This window comes from Rhinatrema bivittatum, chromosome 9 (genome assembly GCF_901001135.1).
Source record: "Rhinatrema bivittatum chromosome 9, aRhiBiv1.1, whole genome shotgun sequence".
Classification (NCBI taxonomy): domain Eukaryota; kingdom Metazoa; phylum Chordata; class Amphibia; order Gymnophiona; family Rhinatrematidae; genus Rhinatrema; species Rhinatrema bivittatum.
Genome location: NC_042623.1, coordinates 233,825,477 through 233,841,433, shown reverse-complemented (window position 1 = coordinate 233,841,433; position 15,957 = coordinate 233,825,477). Strand labels below are relative to the sequence as shown.

The 15,957-nt window shown below is 44.4% G+C and overlaps 1 protein-coding gene across 17 annotated transcripts in view; it reads right to left on the bottom strand.

The window, feature by feature from the left end:
- DLG1 (discs large MAGUK scaffold protein 1) overlaps positions 1–15,957 on the bottom strand; it is an 890,153-nt gene that overhangs the window by 644,053 nt on the left and 230,143 nt on the right. For all 17 annotated transcript variants that reach the window (XM_029615884.1, XM_029615888.1, XM_029615886.1 and 14 more), the window contains exon 4: positions 13,162–13,326. In XM_029615884.1, the coding sequence (XP_029471744.1) occupies positions 13,162–13,326 (165 nt within the window). The remainder of the gene's footprint in view (positions 1–13,161; positions 13,327–15,957) is intronic.

Here is a 15,957-nt window from a genome sequence, read left to right as displayed (position 1 = left end):
GAATTTGCTGAAGCCTTACCTCTGCAATTCCAGGACCAGCTTCATGCCCTAGCACAAAAAGGCCTAGATGCTGGCAAACATGAAGTACGGTCTGCATATAATATCTTTGACACCACCTCCAGAGTTTCGGCGGCAGGAATTAGTGCGAGGAGATGGGTCTGGCTAAAGTCTTCAGACCTCAGACCAGACGTACAGGACAGGTTAGCTGACTTGCCCTATGCTGGGGATAATCTTTTTGGAGAAAAGATTCAAGAAGCAGTGGCGCAGCTCAAGGACCACCAAGAGACTCTGTGCCAGCTCTCCTTACTGCCTTCTGATCTCTCTTCCTCTTTCAAAAGATCCTTTAGGAGACACTCCAAGAGACAAGTCTACTGGCAAAGGAGATACTATCCCCTGGCGTCCAGGGGTCGGCCTCAGCCTTACCAAAAAAGTCAACCCAGGCAACCTCTAGTACAGGAGTCACAGCCAGCCCCCCAGCCAGGTCCAGTGTCTGGCTTTTGAATCCTTCCTAGAGAGCAGTACCCAGCCTCCATTTCCAGCTATTCCCGGAGGCCGGTTGTGCCACTTCTCCAAACCTTGGCACACAGTCACCACAAATCAGTGGGTACTCAACTTTCTCTCTGTTCCACAGGATTCCCCACCTCGGCTGACGTGGGGAACATCCGACCACTCATCACTCCTGGAGCAGGTGGTCTCCCTCCTCCAGTCCCGAGCAATAGAGCCAGTGCCCCTCTCCCAACAGGGGCAGGGATTCTATTCCTGGTATTTTCTGATACCAAAAAAAGTCAGGTGGAATTCACCCAATACTGGATCTTTGCACCTTAAACAAATACCTACAAAGAGAAAAGTTCAAGATGGTGACCTTGGGTTCTCTTCTTCCCCTTCTCCAAAAGGGAAGACTGGCTCTGCTCTCTAGATCTCCAGGACGCCTACACACACATTTCAATTACTCCGTCACATTGCAGATTCCTGCTGTTCCTAGTAGGCCCAAAACACTTCAAATATCGAGCGTCACCATTCGGCCTAGCATCTGCCCCACGAGTCTTCACCTTGTAGTGGTAGCTGCCTTTCTCAGGAGTCAAAGTGTCCACGTCTACCCCTATCTTGACGATTGGTTGATCAGGGCTCTCACTCAGCAAACTGCATTGACATCCCTACGTCTCACTTTGCATACCATGATCTCCCTAGGGTTCCTCAAACTATCCAAAATCCAGGCTAGTTCCTTCTCAAACCCTGTCGTTCATAGTGGCCCAACTTGGACACTCCAAAAGTGAAAGCCTTCCTACCTCGGGATTGAGCTTTCACTCTTGCTTCTCTGGCCCATTGACTGCAATCTCGACAACATTCAACTGCACGTCATTTTTTGGTCTTACTGGGTCATATGGCATCTTCGGTGCATGTCACTCCCATGGTTCGCCTTGCCATGAGAGTAATGCAGTTGTCTCTAAAATCGCAGTGGATTCAGTCTTCTCAGCCAATGTCCACATCACCAAACAGCTCCGCTTATTGCTGACCTGGTGGGCAGACCAATTCAATCTGCTTCAAGGCCTTCCATTTCAGGTTCCAGAACCTCAAATAACCTTGACAACAGATGCTTCCAGCCTCGGCTGGGGTGCACATGTTGGAAACCCACAAACTCAGGGCATTTGGTCTCCAGAGGAAGCCAAACACCAAACCTGGAGCTTCGTGAAATCAGATATGCTCTCAGGGCTTTTCAGGATCATCTTTTCAACCAGGTCATCCAGATTCAAACAGACAACCAAGTGGCCATGTGGTACATCAACAAGCAAGGGGGAACGGGCTCCTACCTCCTGTGTCAGGAAGCTGAACAGATATGGACAGAGGCCCTTTCCCACTCGATGTACCTCAGGGCCACCTACTTGCCGGGAGTGGACAATGTGTTGGCAGACAAGCTGAGTCGCACTTTTCAACCGCACGAGTGGTCCCTGAACCCCACTGTAGTGGACTCAATATTCCAACGTTGGGGTTACCCTCACATAGACCTCTTTGTGTCAATTCACAACCACAAAGTAGGGAACTTGTGCTCTCTCACTCGTAGCCAACACCCGCAGCAAAGAGACTCTTTCTCCCTCTCGTGGGCCAGCGGTCTCCTTTATGAGTACCCTTCACTTCCTCTCATTTCAAAGACTTTCGTGAAGTTGCGAAGGGACAAGGGGCTAATGATTCTGATAGCCCCTTATTGGCCACACCAGGTCTGGTTTCCAATTCTCCACGACCTATCAGTACACCAGCACATTCCTCTGGGGAAGGGCCTGCTTCTGATCACTCAGAATAACGGCTGCCTTCGTCACCCCAACCTCCAGGCCCTCTCCCTGACTGTCTGGATATTGAAAGGTTAATACTTCAAACTCTTAACCTTTCAGAGCCGGTTTCCCGTGTCCTAGTAGCTTGACGAAAGCCTTCCACAAGGCAGTCTTATCATTACAAATGGAACAGGTTTACGGTATGGTGTACTTCCATGTCCATCGATCCCTTCACTTATTCCACACCGAAGTTTTTGGACTATCTCTGGCATCTGTCAGAGTCAGGTCTCCAAGCTCCTTCTATCAGGTTACATCTATCAGGTGTCGAGGATGTACCTATTTCAGTTCAACCCCTTGTAACACGCTTTTTGAAGGGCTTACTCCACCTTAAACCTCCACTGCACCCTCCAGTCCCTTCCTGGGACCTCAACTTGGTTTTGGGGCGGCTCATGAAACCACTGTTTGAGCCTCTCCAATCCTGTGATCTCCGCCAGCTCACCTGGAAGGTGATTTTTCTTTTGGCAATCACATCTGCTCGCAGAGTGAGTGAGTTACAGGCCTTAGTCACCTACCCGCCTTATACTAAACTTCTGCAAGATAGGGTAGTATTCCGCACTCACCCTACGTTTTTGCCTAACGTAGTAATCAAAATGGCGCCAGTGGCCCTTTGCCCTTACTATGTGACAGGGGCTACTGGTGCCATTGGTCGGCCCCTGTCACATGGTAGGAGCATTGGATGGCTCACGCCATTTTTTAAGATGGTGCCGGCCATTGATTGCTTCTACCATGGGACAAGGGCCGACGAATGGCACCGGTAGCCCCTGTCACATACTAAGGGCAAAGGGCCACGGGCGCCATTTTGATCACTGTCAGCTGAATGCCAAAGAGAGGGAGACCGCTCCCAGGACCCCCGCTGGACCACCAGGGACTTTTGGCAAGTCTTGGGGGGGGAGGGGTCAGGAGGGTGGGGAGTTGTAGTTAATTACATTTGAAGGATTGGGGAGGTTTGGGGGGGGGGGGGTTTCACGAAATAGCACAATAAAAGTTTTACAATCTGGGGCGAAAACGAAATGGGGATGAAAAAAAATTATATCCACACCCCTTAATGCCGGAAACGGACGCTCCATTAGACGAACAGACGCCCAGGAACGGAGCCGGTTTAGCACACCAGTTTTTAAAATTTCCCCCCTCTGAACCCTAGGTGTGTCTTATGGTCAGGTGCATCTTATGGAGCGAAAAATACGGTATATTTAAAGATGTCTCAAGAAACAATACCCTACAACTTAAAGTTTACCAGATATAAATGTATTAAAAAGACAATCTCATCACACATGATATCCTGCAAAATATTCTAAAACTCTACCTAGTGTTATGACAAAAGAATTATTATAATTTAGCATATATTTTTCAACTCCAAACAGAATAGCATTACTTCTTTCTTTAAAATCTAAAAAAAATAATTTCAAACAGCTGACAAATGGAACATCCAATAATTTAAAACTCATAAAAATGTTTTACATTTTCCCAAGAACCAATATAATATTTTAAAACACACCCCAAATAACACCTAATAATTAAAACTAATAAGGATTATTAAATTTCCCCTACTCTCCATACCTGGGAACTCTCTCAGGCTCACATACATGCTCACTGACTCACGATTCTCTTTCAGACTCACATATAAGCTCATTCACATGCTCACACATGCTTACTGCTGTACAACATAATACACCTTTGCACTAGATCAGAGCTTTCCAAACTTTTCATGTTGATGACACACTTTTTAGACAAACAATTTCGGGACACAGTAATTCAGTCTACTAGCAAACCAGAGGTTAAATGTTAAACAAACGAAATGTATTTCGACAATTTATGTATTTATTTATTTATTTATTTATTTATTTATTATTTTTATTATACCGAGTTTCATGATAGGGATCACATCAACCCGGTTTACAAATAACAATGTGTGCAAAGTATAGCGTAACGTAATAAATATTTCCAATAAAAATTTGAACTTTAAATACAGAGAATCAATTAAAAGGTGTGAAAGTTACAATAAAACAGGGAAAATTAACTTGGAACTGGAAGAGGGGAAAGGTTAAACAATGCAATATTTACATTTAATACAATTAAAGTGATAGTGTAGCAGAGTAAGTAAATAAGCCTATTTGAATGAATGTGACGGTACATAAATATGAGCGGTAATATAAATAAACAAGAGAATAAATATGACACAGTAGTGCATGGTGATGATATGATAAAACTCAAAACGTATGTTTTGAGTTTTATCATCATCATCATATCATCATCACAAACTCAAAACGTATGTATGTTTCCTTAAATATATACATAATAAAATGTTTCACGACACAACCTATCTTGTGAAAACCTTTTATATTAAAAATATATAATATTCCAAGATTAATGTTATAATTTATGAGTAACAATAATAAAACAAAGTTTTTGTGTTATTCAATTTACATCTTTAATGAGATATATGAGCTTGATGGGATGAACACAGCTTTTGAATATTTCGTGTTAATAAAAAAGTCGAAAGGGTCTTCTGCGTAATTTTAAAAAGCTGGCCAGTTTCACACTATAAAATTATTTGATAGCCTCTTTCAACTAATTCTATATGGCTATGAGAGTGAAGTCTGGAATTTATAGGAAGGGACAGAATGTCAATATAAATCCTGCACCTCCAGTTCTGTAACTCTGCATCCACTGAAATTCCCCCAAACAATGGAGCTTGGATGTTTCCCTTACAGCTCATCAGAGCAAAAGATATTTTCAAATTCTGGTGTCACCTCACAGTAACAGCAGCACAAACACCTTCCACTGCCAGGCACATTGTGAACTAACACAAAACCTCGCAAAAAAGACACTCAAAATCTATACTGAAATCCCATCGTAACACAACAGTAATAACACCAAGGACTCAAACAACAATAACCCTACCTGTGAAAAAGCAAGGGTAAATATTATACTGGGTCCTAGAATACCAATACACCACCTACTGAGGAAACAAAACAAACCAGATTGCTATAGATCCCTATGCTAGCAGAATCTCTCATCATGGTCACACACACAGAGCAGAGACAGACCCTCACCAAATACAGAATACAAAATAAAGGAGCACAAATTAGAAAAAACTGAAATGGAAACCCCAAGAAGCCAGACTCTGTGTATTAACAATGGAAAAACAGAACCATCATGCCTCATAAAACAAATAAAATCAAGAAACATAAAGCATCAGTTATAATAGTAAAACCATACTAATAATAAAAGAATATTTTAAAACTACTGATAAATAGAATTTCTATTAATTAAAATCATATACATTTTTTACAATTTCCCAAACACCAATAAAATATTTCAAAACAGCACATATTTCAAATAACACCCAATAATTAAAACTAATAAGGATTTTAAAAGGCCCCTACTGTCCATACATGGGAGCTCTTTATTTCCAGTCATCCTGATATTGTCAAGGATTAGAAGGTTATCATCCTCGCTCTCTCACACACACTCACATGTCCATTCTCTCTCACACACACACTGTCACATACATACACATCCATGCTCTTATACCCACCATAACCTCTCGCTCTCACAGACACTAACACTCTCAGGCTCTAAGACACTCTCTGCCCCTCCACACACAACCCCCACACAAACTCTTACTCCCCTGGATTTTCTCATACACACTCATGCTCTCACTCTCTCTGGCTCCCTCACATACACACAAACACACACCCCCAGGCAAGTTCCAAATCATTCTCACACAAACACACACACTCAGGCAAGCTCCCAGTCATTCTCACACCACTCCCTCACCATCCCCCAGGCATGCACACATTCATTCTCACACACACAGACCCCCAGGCAGGCACCAATTCATTCTCACACACACACACAGGCAGGCACCTATTCTCACACATACAAACCCCAGGAAGACACCCATTCATTCTCATACACAGACAACACCCTCAGGTAGGCACCCATGCATTCACACACACAGACTCCCAGGCAGACTCCCATTCATACACATACACACTAAAGGCAGATCGCCCTCTCTTTCTTTTGCCAGCAACCTCGGAGTCTCTCTCATTACTCTGCTGCCACTGTCAGTGATGCCGCATGGCTATTGGGGAGGCGCTGATTGTTGCTACTGGCACTGAAGCCCATTCTGCTGCTTCCTCTGTGCAAGCCCCGTGGGTTTCCACTTCCCCGTACATTGTGAGATCCGCATAGAGAAAGTGCTACTCTTGCACATTACTAAAGATTACATGTGCCAATCAGTAAAAAGTTTTGTTTTTTTTACCTTTGCTGTCTGATCTTAGTTTTCTAATCGGTTGGTCACAGGCTTTTTTGTTCCACCTCCCCTTTCTTATTTTTTGGCCAATTCCTCACATATTGTGTTTTTTTCTATTTCTTTTCTCTCCATCTATCGTCTTCCCTCAAACACACAGTCAGGTTTTCATTCTCACATGTTTTCTCTCTCGCACACACAGGCTCTCCCTCTCACATGCTCTCTCCCATACAATCATTCATACACACGGTCTCTCACTGGCACATGCTGTCTGACTCTCACACACACAGGCTCTGTCTCACTCCCACATGCTGTCTTGCTCAAGCACAGGCTCTCACTGTCACATGCTCTCTCTCATACAATCATTCATACACACAGGCTCTCACTGTCACATGCTCTCTCTCTCACACACACACACACACACACACACACACAGCTCTCACATGCTGTCTCTGCGAACATTCAGGTCCTCACTCCCACGCACAGGCACACAATCTCTCAACCCATCTCATACACGCACTCTACGAGCCCTCAGCCTCTCTCTTACCTCTGGGCCTCTTCTTCACGGGTCGCTGCAGGATGGGCTCTGCAGCAGCCCTGATCTTCTCGGGCCAATCCGCGATGGGGACCCTGCTACCGGGCCGCCTCCTCTTCTGCACGTGGCTGACGCTACTCCTCCTTCCTGCCCACGCGGCTCCGGCAACATTTTTCTTCCGGGGCCATGTGGGCAGGAAGGAGAAGGAGCACCTGCACGTTTCGACAAGACCTTGTTCTTCGGGCCGTGGTGACGTGAGCTCCACCACGGCCCTGCCAATCTTCCTGCTGTGCGTCTCCGGAACAGCACAGCGATGCGGCCGCATTGGCTCCCACTTCCTCCGCCCCGTCACGTGCACCGGGCTTGCGCGACACACCAGCACACTGCAGGCGACACACTAAAGTGTCACGACACACACTTTGGAAAGCTCTGCACTAGATGGTAGATTGAAAAAAAGAGCAAGCTGAATGGCTACAGATCCTGACACAAGCTACACATTAGCAATACACCTCGGTCCCAAATGCAAAACACAAACAGACCCTCACCAAATACAGAACAATTGACCATAAATTAAAAACATGGAGACAAATGCAGAACTGGAAACCCAAAAAGCCAGATGATTCCTGCAATAACACACCAGAAAAATAAAAAGTTGCATTCTCCTTGTACTGTAAAAAAAAAAAAAAAAAAAATACTGAGATGCACATTTCCCAAAAAGACACAGAAAATCAAATCATTCCCACTTCCCATCTCATAGAAACAGATGCAATAGTAGTCTCACTCTCCTACTTCCTGTCACCAGTCTTGATCCCCAGCCCCTCTCCCCTTCCAGTCCCCCAAGTCTAGCTTTCCAGCCCCCTGCCCTTTTAGCCAGACTCATATTCAGTACAATAATGCAAAAAACAGAAGCATCATTCCTCTTAAAATAAAATCAAGAAATATAAAATCATAATAGTAAATCATACTAATAAAAATATTTCAAAATGAATAGAAAACCTAATAAATATAAACAATTAGGATAAACAATTACTTTCAGCATTTCCTAAAAATCAATTCAATATTTCAAAACAAACATCAAATACCCAAAAATTAAAACTAATAAGGATGAAAATTTTCCATCAATCCATACATGAGAACTTTTGATTTCTAGTAACCCTGAGATTATCATGGATTAGTGGAGGGCACACAGACTTTCTCCACTCACACACACACACACAGAGTATATATGTCACTTCTACACACTTCTTCTCCCTCACTCCCTCTTCCCCTCCCGCTTACTCACCTATCCCCCTTACCCCACTCTCACCTCCCTTCCCCTCCACTCACTGTCTTTCCTATCCCACCCCAAGTCCTCAAACCCCCTTCCCTCATTGCTTTCTCCATCATCCCATTGCCTCCCCTCCCAGGTCACTCAAAGCCACTTACCTCACTCTACCCTCCCTTTCCCCTCAGTCACTCACCCCCCCCCTCATTTTCACTCCCTCCCCTTCCTTCTCAGCTAATCACCCTCTTCCCCTTCCCATCCCTCACTCTAACCCCCTCCCTTCCCTCTCAGTCACAATGCCATGTGACTCACTTCTTCCCCAAGATGGAACTCCTACCTGCCGGCGAGATGTAAGAAGCCCACTGGCTTTAGCCGCGTTAGCCCTTCCTGCGATCCACAACCCCCTTTAACCTACCCTTACCGCGTCCTAAAATCCCCGGGCAACCCCTTCCGCACGTGGCATGTATATTGCATGCAAACGAGCGAATTAGCTATTCCCTAGCATCCAGTAACCCGCGCCCCGACTATCGCTATTTTACCCTGCCGTTTTGCCGCGCGTTTAACCTGCTAACTTACCGCCTACACTTACCCCTGCATTAGAGGCAGGGGTAAGGGTAGGCGGCAAGCTTTCCCCCAGCAGGTCACAACCCAGTACCACCACGCAAAGACTGATCGCTGGCGGGGGATGGAAACCATGACAATGTGGCACAATATAGTACCTACTACTTGTGGCTGGGGAAAAAAAAGTTGACGCCCTGCTTGCAAGCTACTTTTAAGCTCAGCACCTTATTGGCCTGCCCCTTAATCCATCCCTGCTCGACTCCCAATTGGGTGGGTCTGAGCCCAAAGTGGATGGTCCATGGCCCACCTGTAGCTATGCCACTGTTGCATATAATAAAACTTCACCAAAATTAAACAAAAAAATTGAACTCTTGTACGATTCTCTTCATCTCTTCTTAATACTTATCAGATTACTGTACACAATTAGATTTTATTTTTAATCTAAGACCTTACCCAAGACATTAAAATGTAGATGATGCATGTTTTAAACTAAGGTTACATCCTTAATCTTCCAGAAACACCTCACAAACAGGTCTATCCAGTAAAGTGCAGCCGTGTTTACCCCGCTCCTAACCCATGTTCTACTCACTTTCCGCCGCGTTAGCCCTTCCTGCGATCCACAACCCCCTTTAACCTACCCTTACCGCGTCCTAAAATCCCCGGGCAACCCCTTCCGCACGTGGCATGTATATTGCATGCAAACGAGCGAATTAGCTATTCCCTAGCATCCAGTAACCCGCGCCCCGACTATCTCTATTTTACCCTGCCGTTTTGCCGCGCGTTTAACCTGCTAACTTACCGCCTACCCTTACCCCTGCGTTAGAGGCAGGGGTAAGGGTAGGCGGCAAGCTTTCCCCCAGCCCCCGCTCACCTGCCCTGGCCGCGTCCATGGATGCTGGTCTCCGGGGCAGCCCCAGTCCTCTCCCCTCCTCCCGAAGCAAAAAAAAAGCGAAAATAAAAAAAATTGCAAGAGAGAGAGGGGAGAGGACGGGCAATCCTACGCTCGGCGACTTACTTTTGCAGCTCCCCTCCGGATATCGTGGCTTCCCCCGTGCCAGTCCCCTCTCCCCTCCTCCCGAAGCAGGGCGCGAAAAGCAGCCTTGCTCCGGGAGGAGGGAAGAAGGGACCGGCAGTGTAAAGCGGCGAAGCGACTTACTTTTTGCAGCCCCTCCGGACATCGGACGACCTCTCCTGCCTCCAGCTGCTCGCGAAGATGGACGCCTGCATGGCCGCTGAAGACGTGACGTCACATGCCGTGATGCCAAACGTCATGACGTCACGTCTTCAGCGGCCGTGCAGGCGTCCATCTTCGCGAGCAGCTGGAGGCAGGAGAGGTCGTCCGATGTCCGGAGGGGCTGCAAAAAGTAAGTCGCTTTGCCGCTTTATACTGCCGGTCCCTTCTTCCCTCCTCCCGGAGCAAGGCTGCTTTTCGCGCCCTGCTTCGGGAGGAGGGGAGAGCGGACTGGCAATCCCGACTTCCTGGTATCTGTCATTTCAAATGACATTTGAAATGACAGATACCAGCGTGGCCGTGAAGCGTTAGGCCCGCGCACCCAGGATACTGTATAGGCGCTCTATGCAGTAAAATGGGTTGCGCGGGCCTAACACTTCACGGATGCTTCTTAGACGCAGCTTGCATTTGCAAGCTATTTACATATAGGATCGAGCGGTAGGTGAGCTGCACTGTGCGTGCGGCAACCGCGGGTGCGCCAGGCACTAACGCAGCTCTTCCTACCGCTCGTTACTGGATAGACCTGAAAGGCAGTACTTGTGAGGCTCAAAAGTTCTCAGGTACCCAGTCACCTTGCTGTGATCCACTGCTCAAAGAAGAGTAATTAGATGCACTTCCTGATTAAGTAAAGTACTGGAGGAAGCCATAGTGACTGGGAATGCATGATTTTACTCTGAACACTGACTTCCTGTTTGTGGCAAGGTGATGGGTGGAGGGCGATCATCATGGAGGTCAGGAGAAGGGCAGCATCATGGGAAGCAATGGACGTTTGTGGAAAAAGAGCAAAGGGGAGAGAGATGGGGTTAGCGGTGTGGAAGAGAGAGGAACATTATCTCCCTCAGGCCAGGATGGTAAACTCTGCTACAAAAAAAGTGTTAAGTTTTCCACAATAAATATTTGGCATACAGTTGCATACAATTGATTCAAACTCAAGATTTATTTGCCTAATTTGGCAGACCTGAAAATTAAAGTTGCATGCAGCAATCGCCTTCCCTGTCAGGATACTAAACATTTCCTGTTGGTACCTAGGATTTTATTATTGAAGCCACTACCATATACCTAGGGACCTTCATTTTAGTTTCTAGTTATTTTTTCCCAGGAATTTATCAGTGTTTATTATAAAAAATATGTGAGAATAATCAATGAAACAGACACGCATCAATTTTCTGGGTAAATACTGGCGTTTATTTTGGTAGATTTTTTTTCATTTGGTCTTTATGTTTTAATATTTAGTTAAGTTGTTTTGGCTCCTTTTCCTTTATTTTTCCTTTTATCGCTCTCCTTCAATGCACTATTCTCACTGTTCACTACCTCAAGGGCTAGGCACCCTCTCTTTCCCACTCCTCTCTAGTCAATTATCTCTCCCCACCTCACTCCCTTCTAACACACTCATCTGCCCCCTCCTCCCCTGGGCATAGTCATCTCTCCTCCACTCTTTTTGAAAAGATCTTTACTCCTCACCATCCCCCATGGCCAACTCCCCTAGCACAATCAACATCTCCCTCCACCCAATCTGAATCATTTTTTCTTTCCCCCTACCCCTTTAGCTGCTAGTAAAATCTTTGTTCCTTCCCACCATTTGATATTCTCCTCCATAACCCGCTTGTGATCAACTATCCTGACAGTATATATCTCCTCCCTGTGCAATTTCCTTCAGCATGCAGTCAAAAAGAATTAGACAAGCAGCCCTTTTTTAGTTACTGCTGCTTCTTCCTTCTCTTTGGGCTTGGCCTTACGGTCTCATGAGATCCACCAGCCCCACATGGTTCTAAATGCAGAGGGATGCCTGAAGAAGCTGCTTACTCTTTCCTCCACAGTTAGAACCATGTGGGGCTGGTGGGTCCTATGGGACCGTAGGGCCAAATCCAAACAGTAGGAAGAAGCAGCAGCAGCAAGGAAGAAGTGCTGCTTGCAGATTACTCCAACTGCCTGGTGAGCAGAGCAGCCCTTCTCTGATGGATGCAGTGCTGCCCCCATCTCCTCTCCTCTGATAGCGGCTGGCTGATTTTGCAGGCAAGAAAGAGGGAAAAGTTGACACTGCTACAGCACATCACTGAAAACTGCAAAAATCTGGGAATTTCTAGGTGTACATTTCTTTAAACTGAAAATGAAGGACCCTAAATATACTTAATGTCTTCTTACAACCAAGACCATTTGCTATTACTTCCTTATAAGTGAAAGATGCTCCCTTATACCCCTTTAACACTTAGTTAAAGGTCCTAAAGCTGCATCACAGAAGCAGCACTATGGAAGTATGGTAAAAAAGAGAGTAATGCAACCAACCACATGAATCTACATTTTATGGAATTATGGTACAAACCTACAAAAATTTCAATTACTTGTACATCAGGCAAAATTTAAAGATTCAGAAAGAGCTAGTATAAAATTTCCTTTACAAGCTTACTTTTCTATATTATTTTTACATTTTGTTCAGCAGTTTTCCCGTCTCCTAGGACTTATCCTGTTGGCAAGAATGTTTCATGTGACATCACTTATACACGTACTGGAATTAATCCATTTAACATATAAGATCTATCCTGCAACATTCTTGTAAAAATGAACTAAACTGGTGCTTGTGATGTCATCTGTGGAATTTTTCTTAACATAGTGGATGCCAATTTAGGGAAATGTCAGAGGAACTAAGAAAAATGAAAACCAGCTTGAAAATAAAATATTCAATATATATAAGGCTTATAAAAATGTATTTACTGTATATAGATACCCTTTTTCTCTAGGAATCTGACAAACTGCGGGCCCACAGAATTAGAAGTGCCCAGTGGAAGGTTATCTGTGAAACCTGGGAGGCTGTCAGCATAGCAGACAGTACTCTGCAGTTTTATAGCATAAAAGCATTCTATTTACAATGCTGATTAATGTGAGATTTTGCTGAAGAAAAAATACAAATTGAGTATTAACATCAGAGAAATATGGTATACAGTAAAAATGAACAGTTTGCTAGCTATAAAATATTTACTAAACCGCACATCTTACCTTTACTGGAGAAATATGAGAATGGGAAACAAATCCATGCACATTTTCTATCTGTGATAGGTTCTTCTCTGACACATGGACTAGCTCGGGACCTTTCACTTCTCCAATTATATGGGGAGAGCTATTTTCTTGAGAAGGTGTGTCATCATCCTGGTATCGATATTTCTATGAAAATAAAGAGAAAACATTTTGTATAAAAACAAAGACAAAGGTACTGCTTTGCAAAAAACAGAGAACAATACTGGACCTACAGGGTCTTCCAAATAACTCAAATCTTCTGAATTTGCGTGTCGACGTATAGTGAACACTTTACCCGATAGTGCATATATATAAAAACCATATCATCCAAATCCTAATCTGAATTGTAGGTTACAGTTTTCTTGATTTCACCAGCATGGAAGTCTACTTCAGGTAGTGAGAAGCAGCAACTCTCTGGTAGGGCCACCAACTGCTGTGGCACCACTCCAGCAACTTATGGCAATGCCCTGCCAGGCTGCACCACCACACTTTGGATCCTGACTCAAGCAGGCATCATAAAAGACTCTGTTCCATCTTAGCAGCCACTAAAGAAGAGTTGGCAAACTCCAACCCTCAACAGTCACAAATAGGCTTGGTTTGAAGGATATCCATGAGATAGATTTACATGCACTGTCTCCAGTGTATGCAATTCTCATGTATATTCATAGTGGATATCCAAAAAACAGACCTATTTGTGGCTCTTGAAGACTGAGTTATCCACCCCTGCACTCTAGGTTCTATACCTGAACTAAAGAGACCTGATCATAAAAAATGCATATTTCATTCTAAAAATAATTTAAAAAAATAAGTTTTTCTAGATTCTAAGCAGGAAGCTAGAAGCTAATTATATTCTTGTAGTTACTGCAACATTTTATATGGTTGGGTGTTCTATTCCAGTTTAGTAGCATTCTTTAGCATTTTACATAGCAATTTAGACCTATGGCCTTCTCTACTATATAGTGGTCTAAAGGGGTTTGCATCTGTGGTCTAAAGGGGTTTGCATCTGTATGTATGTTTTTATTTGAAATAATTTTTCTTGATTTGTAATATTTGCTTACCCTTTTTTCTTTTTCAAATATTTTATATATTTGAATATGCTTGAAATTCTAATAAATTTTAAAAAAGAGAAAAAGAAGGGCAATTTAAGAATAAAAGCACCACTAAGAAAATCAATATTTTAAAAAATCTAGTTATTGCTATTCTAAGTCTTCTATGCTTTAGTACAATATAAGTTCTTGGCAGCTTTTCTTAATAGACAATAAGGAAAACTTTCAAACAACTGTACACAGTGGCATATACACACGTTGCCATGAATAGATTTATTGTAATATTTTATAAAGCAGAGTTGCTTATCTGTAACAGGTGTTCCCCGAGGACAGCAGGATGTCAGTCCTCACACATGTGACATCATTAGATGAAGCCCGGCCCAGAACTTTGATCTCAAAAGATTCTAGAGTTTTCAAACATGCTCTACTGAACATGTGCAACTGTAGTTATCACCCCGTCCCCTAAGAAGTGTCCCTCAGTCCATGATATAGCTAATACAAGGAGAACCAATCTAGGGACTGGATGAAAACTTACTAGTAATCCCTTGGGATCCAGAGCCCCACAGGATGACTTGATACTGTCATGTGGCAGCTGAGGGCGGGAAGCTGAATCCATCTGTCTACACTAAGGAAAAAGAAATTATCAGGTAAGTAATTTTTCCATTTCCTAGCATGTAGACAGATGAACTCAGGACCAGTGGGATGTACCAAAGCTACTCCAGAACAGGATGGGAGGCTGCCTGGGTCCAGTCAACACTGCCCATGCAAAGGCTGCATCCTCCCGGGCCTGCACATCCAGACGATAAAACCTGGAAAACGTATGTGAGGAAGACCACTTCTCAGCTTGGCGTTGATAGGAGACAACAATCTAACCTCCACCCATGACACTGCCTGAACCGTAGTGGAATAAGCCTTAACCTGAATAGGCAACAGCTTTTCAGCAGCCACATACGAGGCCGTGACTACCTCCTTAATTCAGCGAGCTATGACAGCCCATGAAGCTGAAGCGCCCTGCCTACTCCCACCATGGAGGACAAACAGGCGATCGTCTTCCAGAAAGGCTCAGAAACCTCCAGATACTGCCCAAGTCTCCTGACATCCAAGGAGCGCAGGAGGCAATACTCATCCACATCCCTGACCTTAGCTAGGGATGGCAAGAAGATGGACTGATTCAAATTAAAGTCCAACACTACTTTGGGCAAGAAAGAGGGAACAGCACACAGCTGTAACGCCCCTGGAGTCACCCGAAACAACAGCTCCTGGCAAGACAAGGCCTGCAGCTCAGAAATTCGACATGCAAAACATATAGCCACCAGGAACACCATCTTAAAGGTCAACAACCGCAAGGAAAGACTTATGCAACGGTCGGAACATAGGGCCCACCAAGAAATCCAGCACCAAGTTAAGACTACACAAGGAGACTGGTAACAGCAAGGGAGGCCTAAGATGCTGCACTCCCTTCAAAAAACAGACCACATCAGGATGGGATGACAAGGAATCACCATTTACTGGACCCATGAAACAGGCAAGAGCCACAACTTGCACCTTCAAGGAATTAAGGGCCAATACTTTATTCAACTTATCCTGCAAAAAATCAAGAATGAGCAAGATCTTAACTGAACAAGAAAGAACACCATGCTTCCTCACACAAGGCCTCACTCTCCAAACCCGCACATAGACTAAGGAAATGGAGAACTTCTGAACGGGGAGAAGGTGGAAATCACCATGGAAT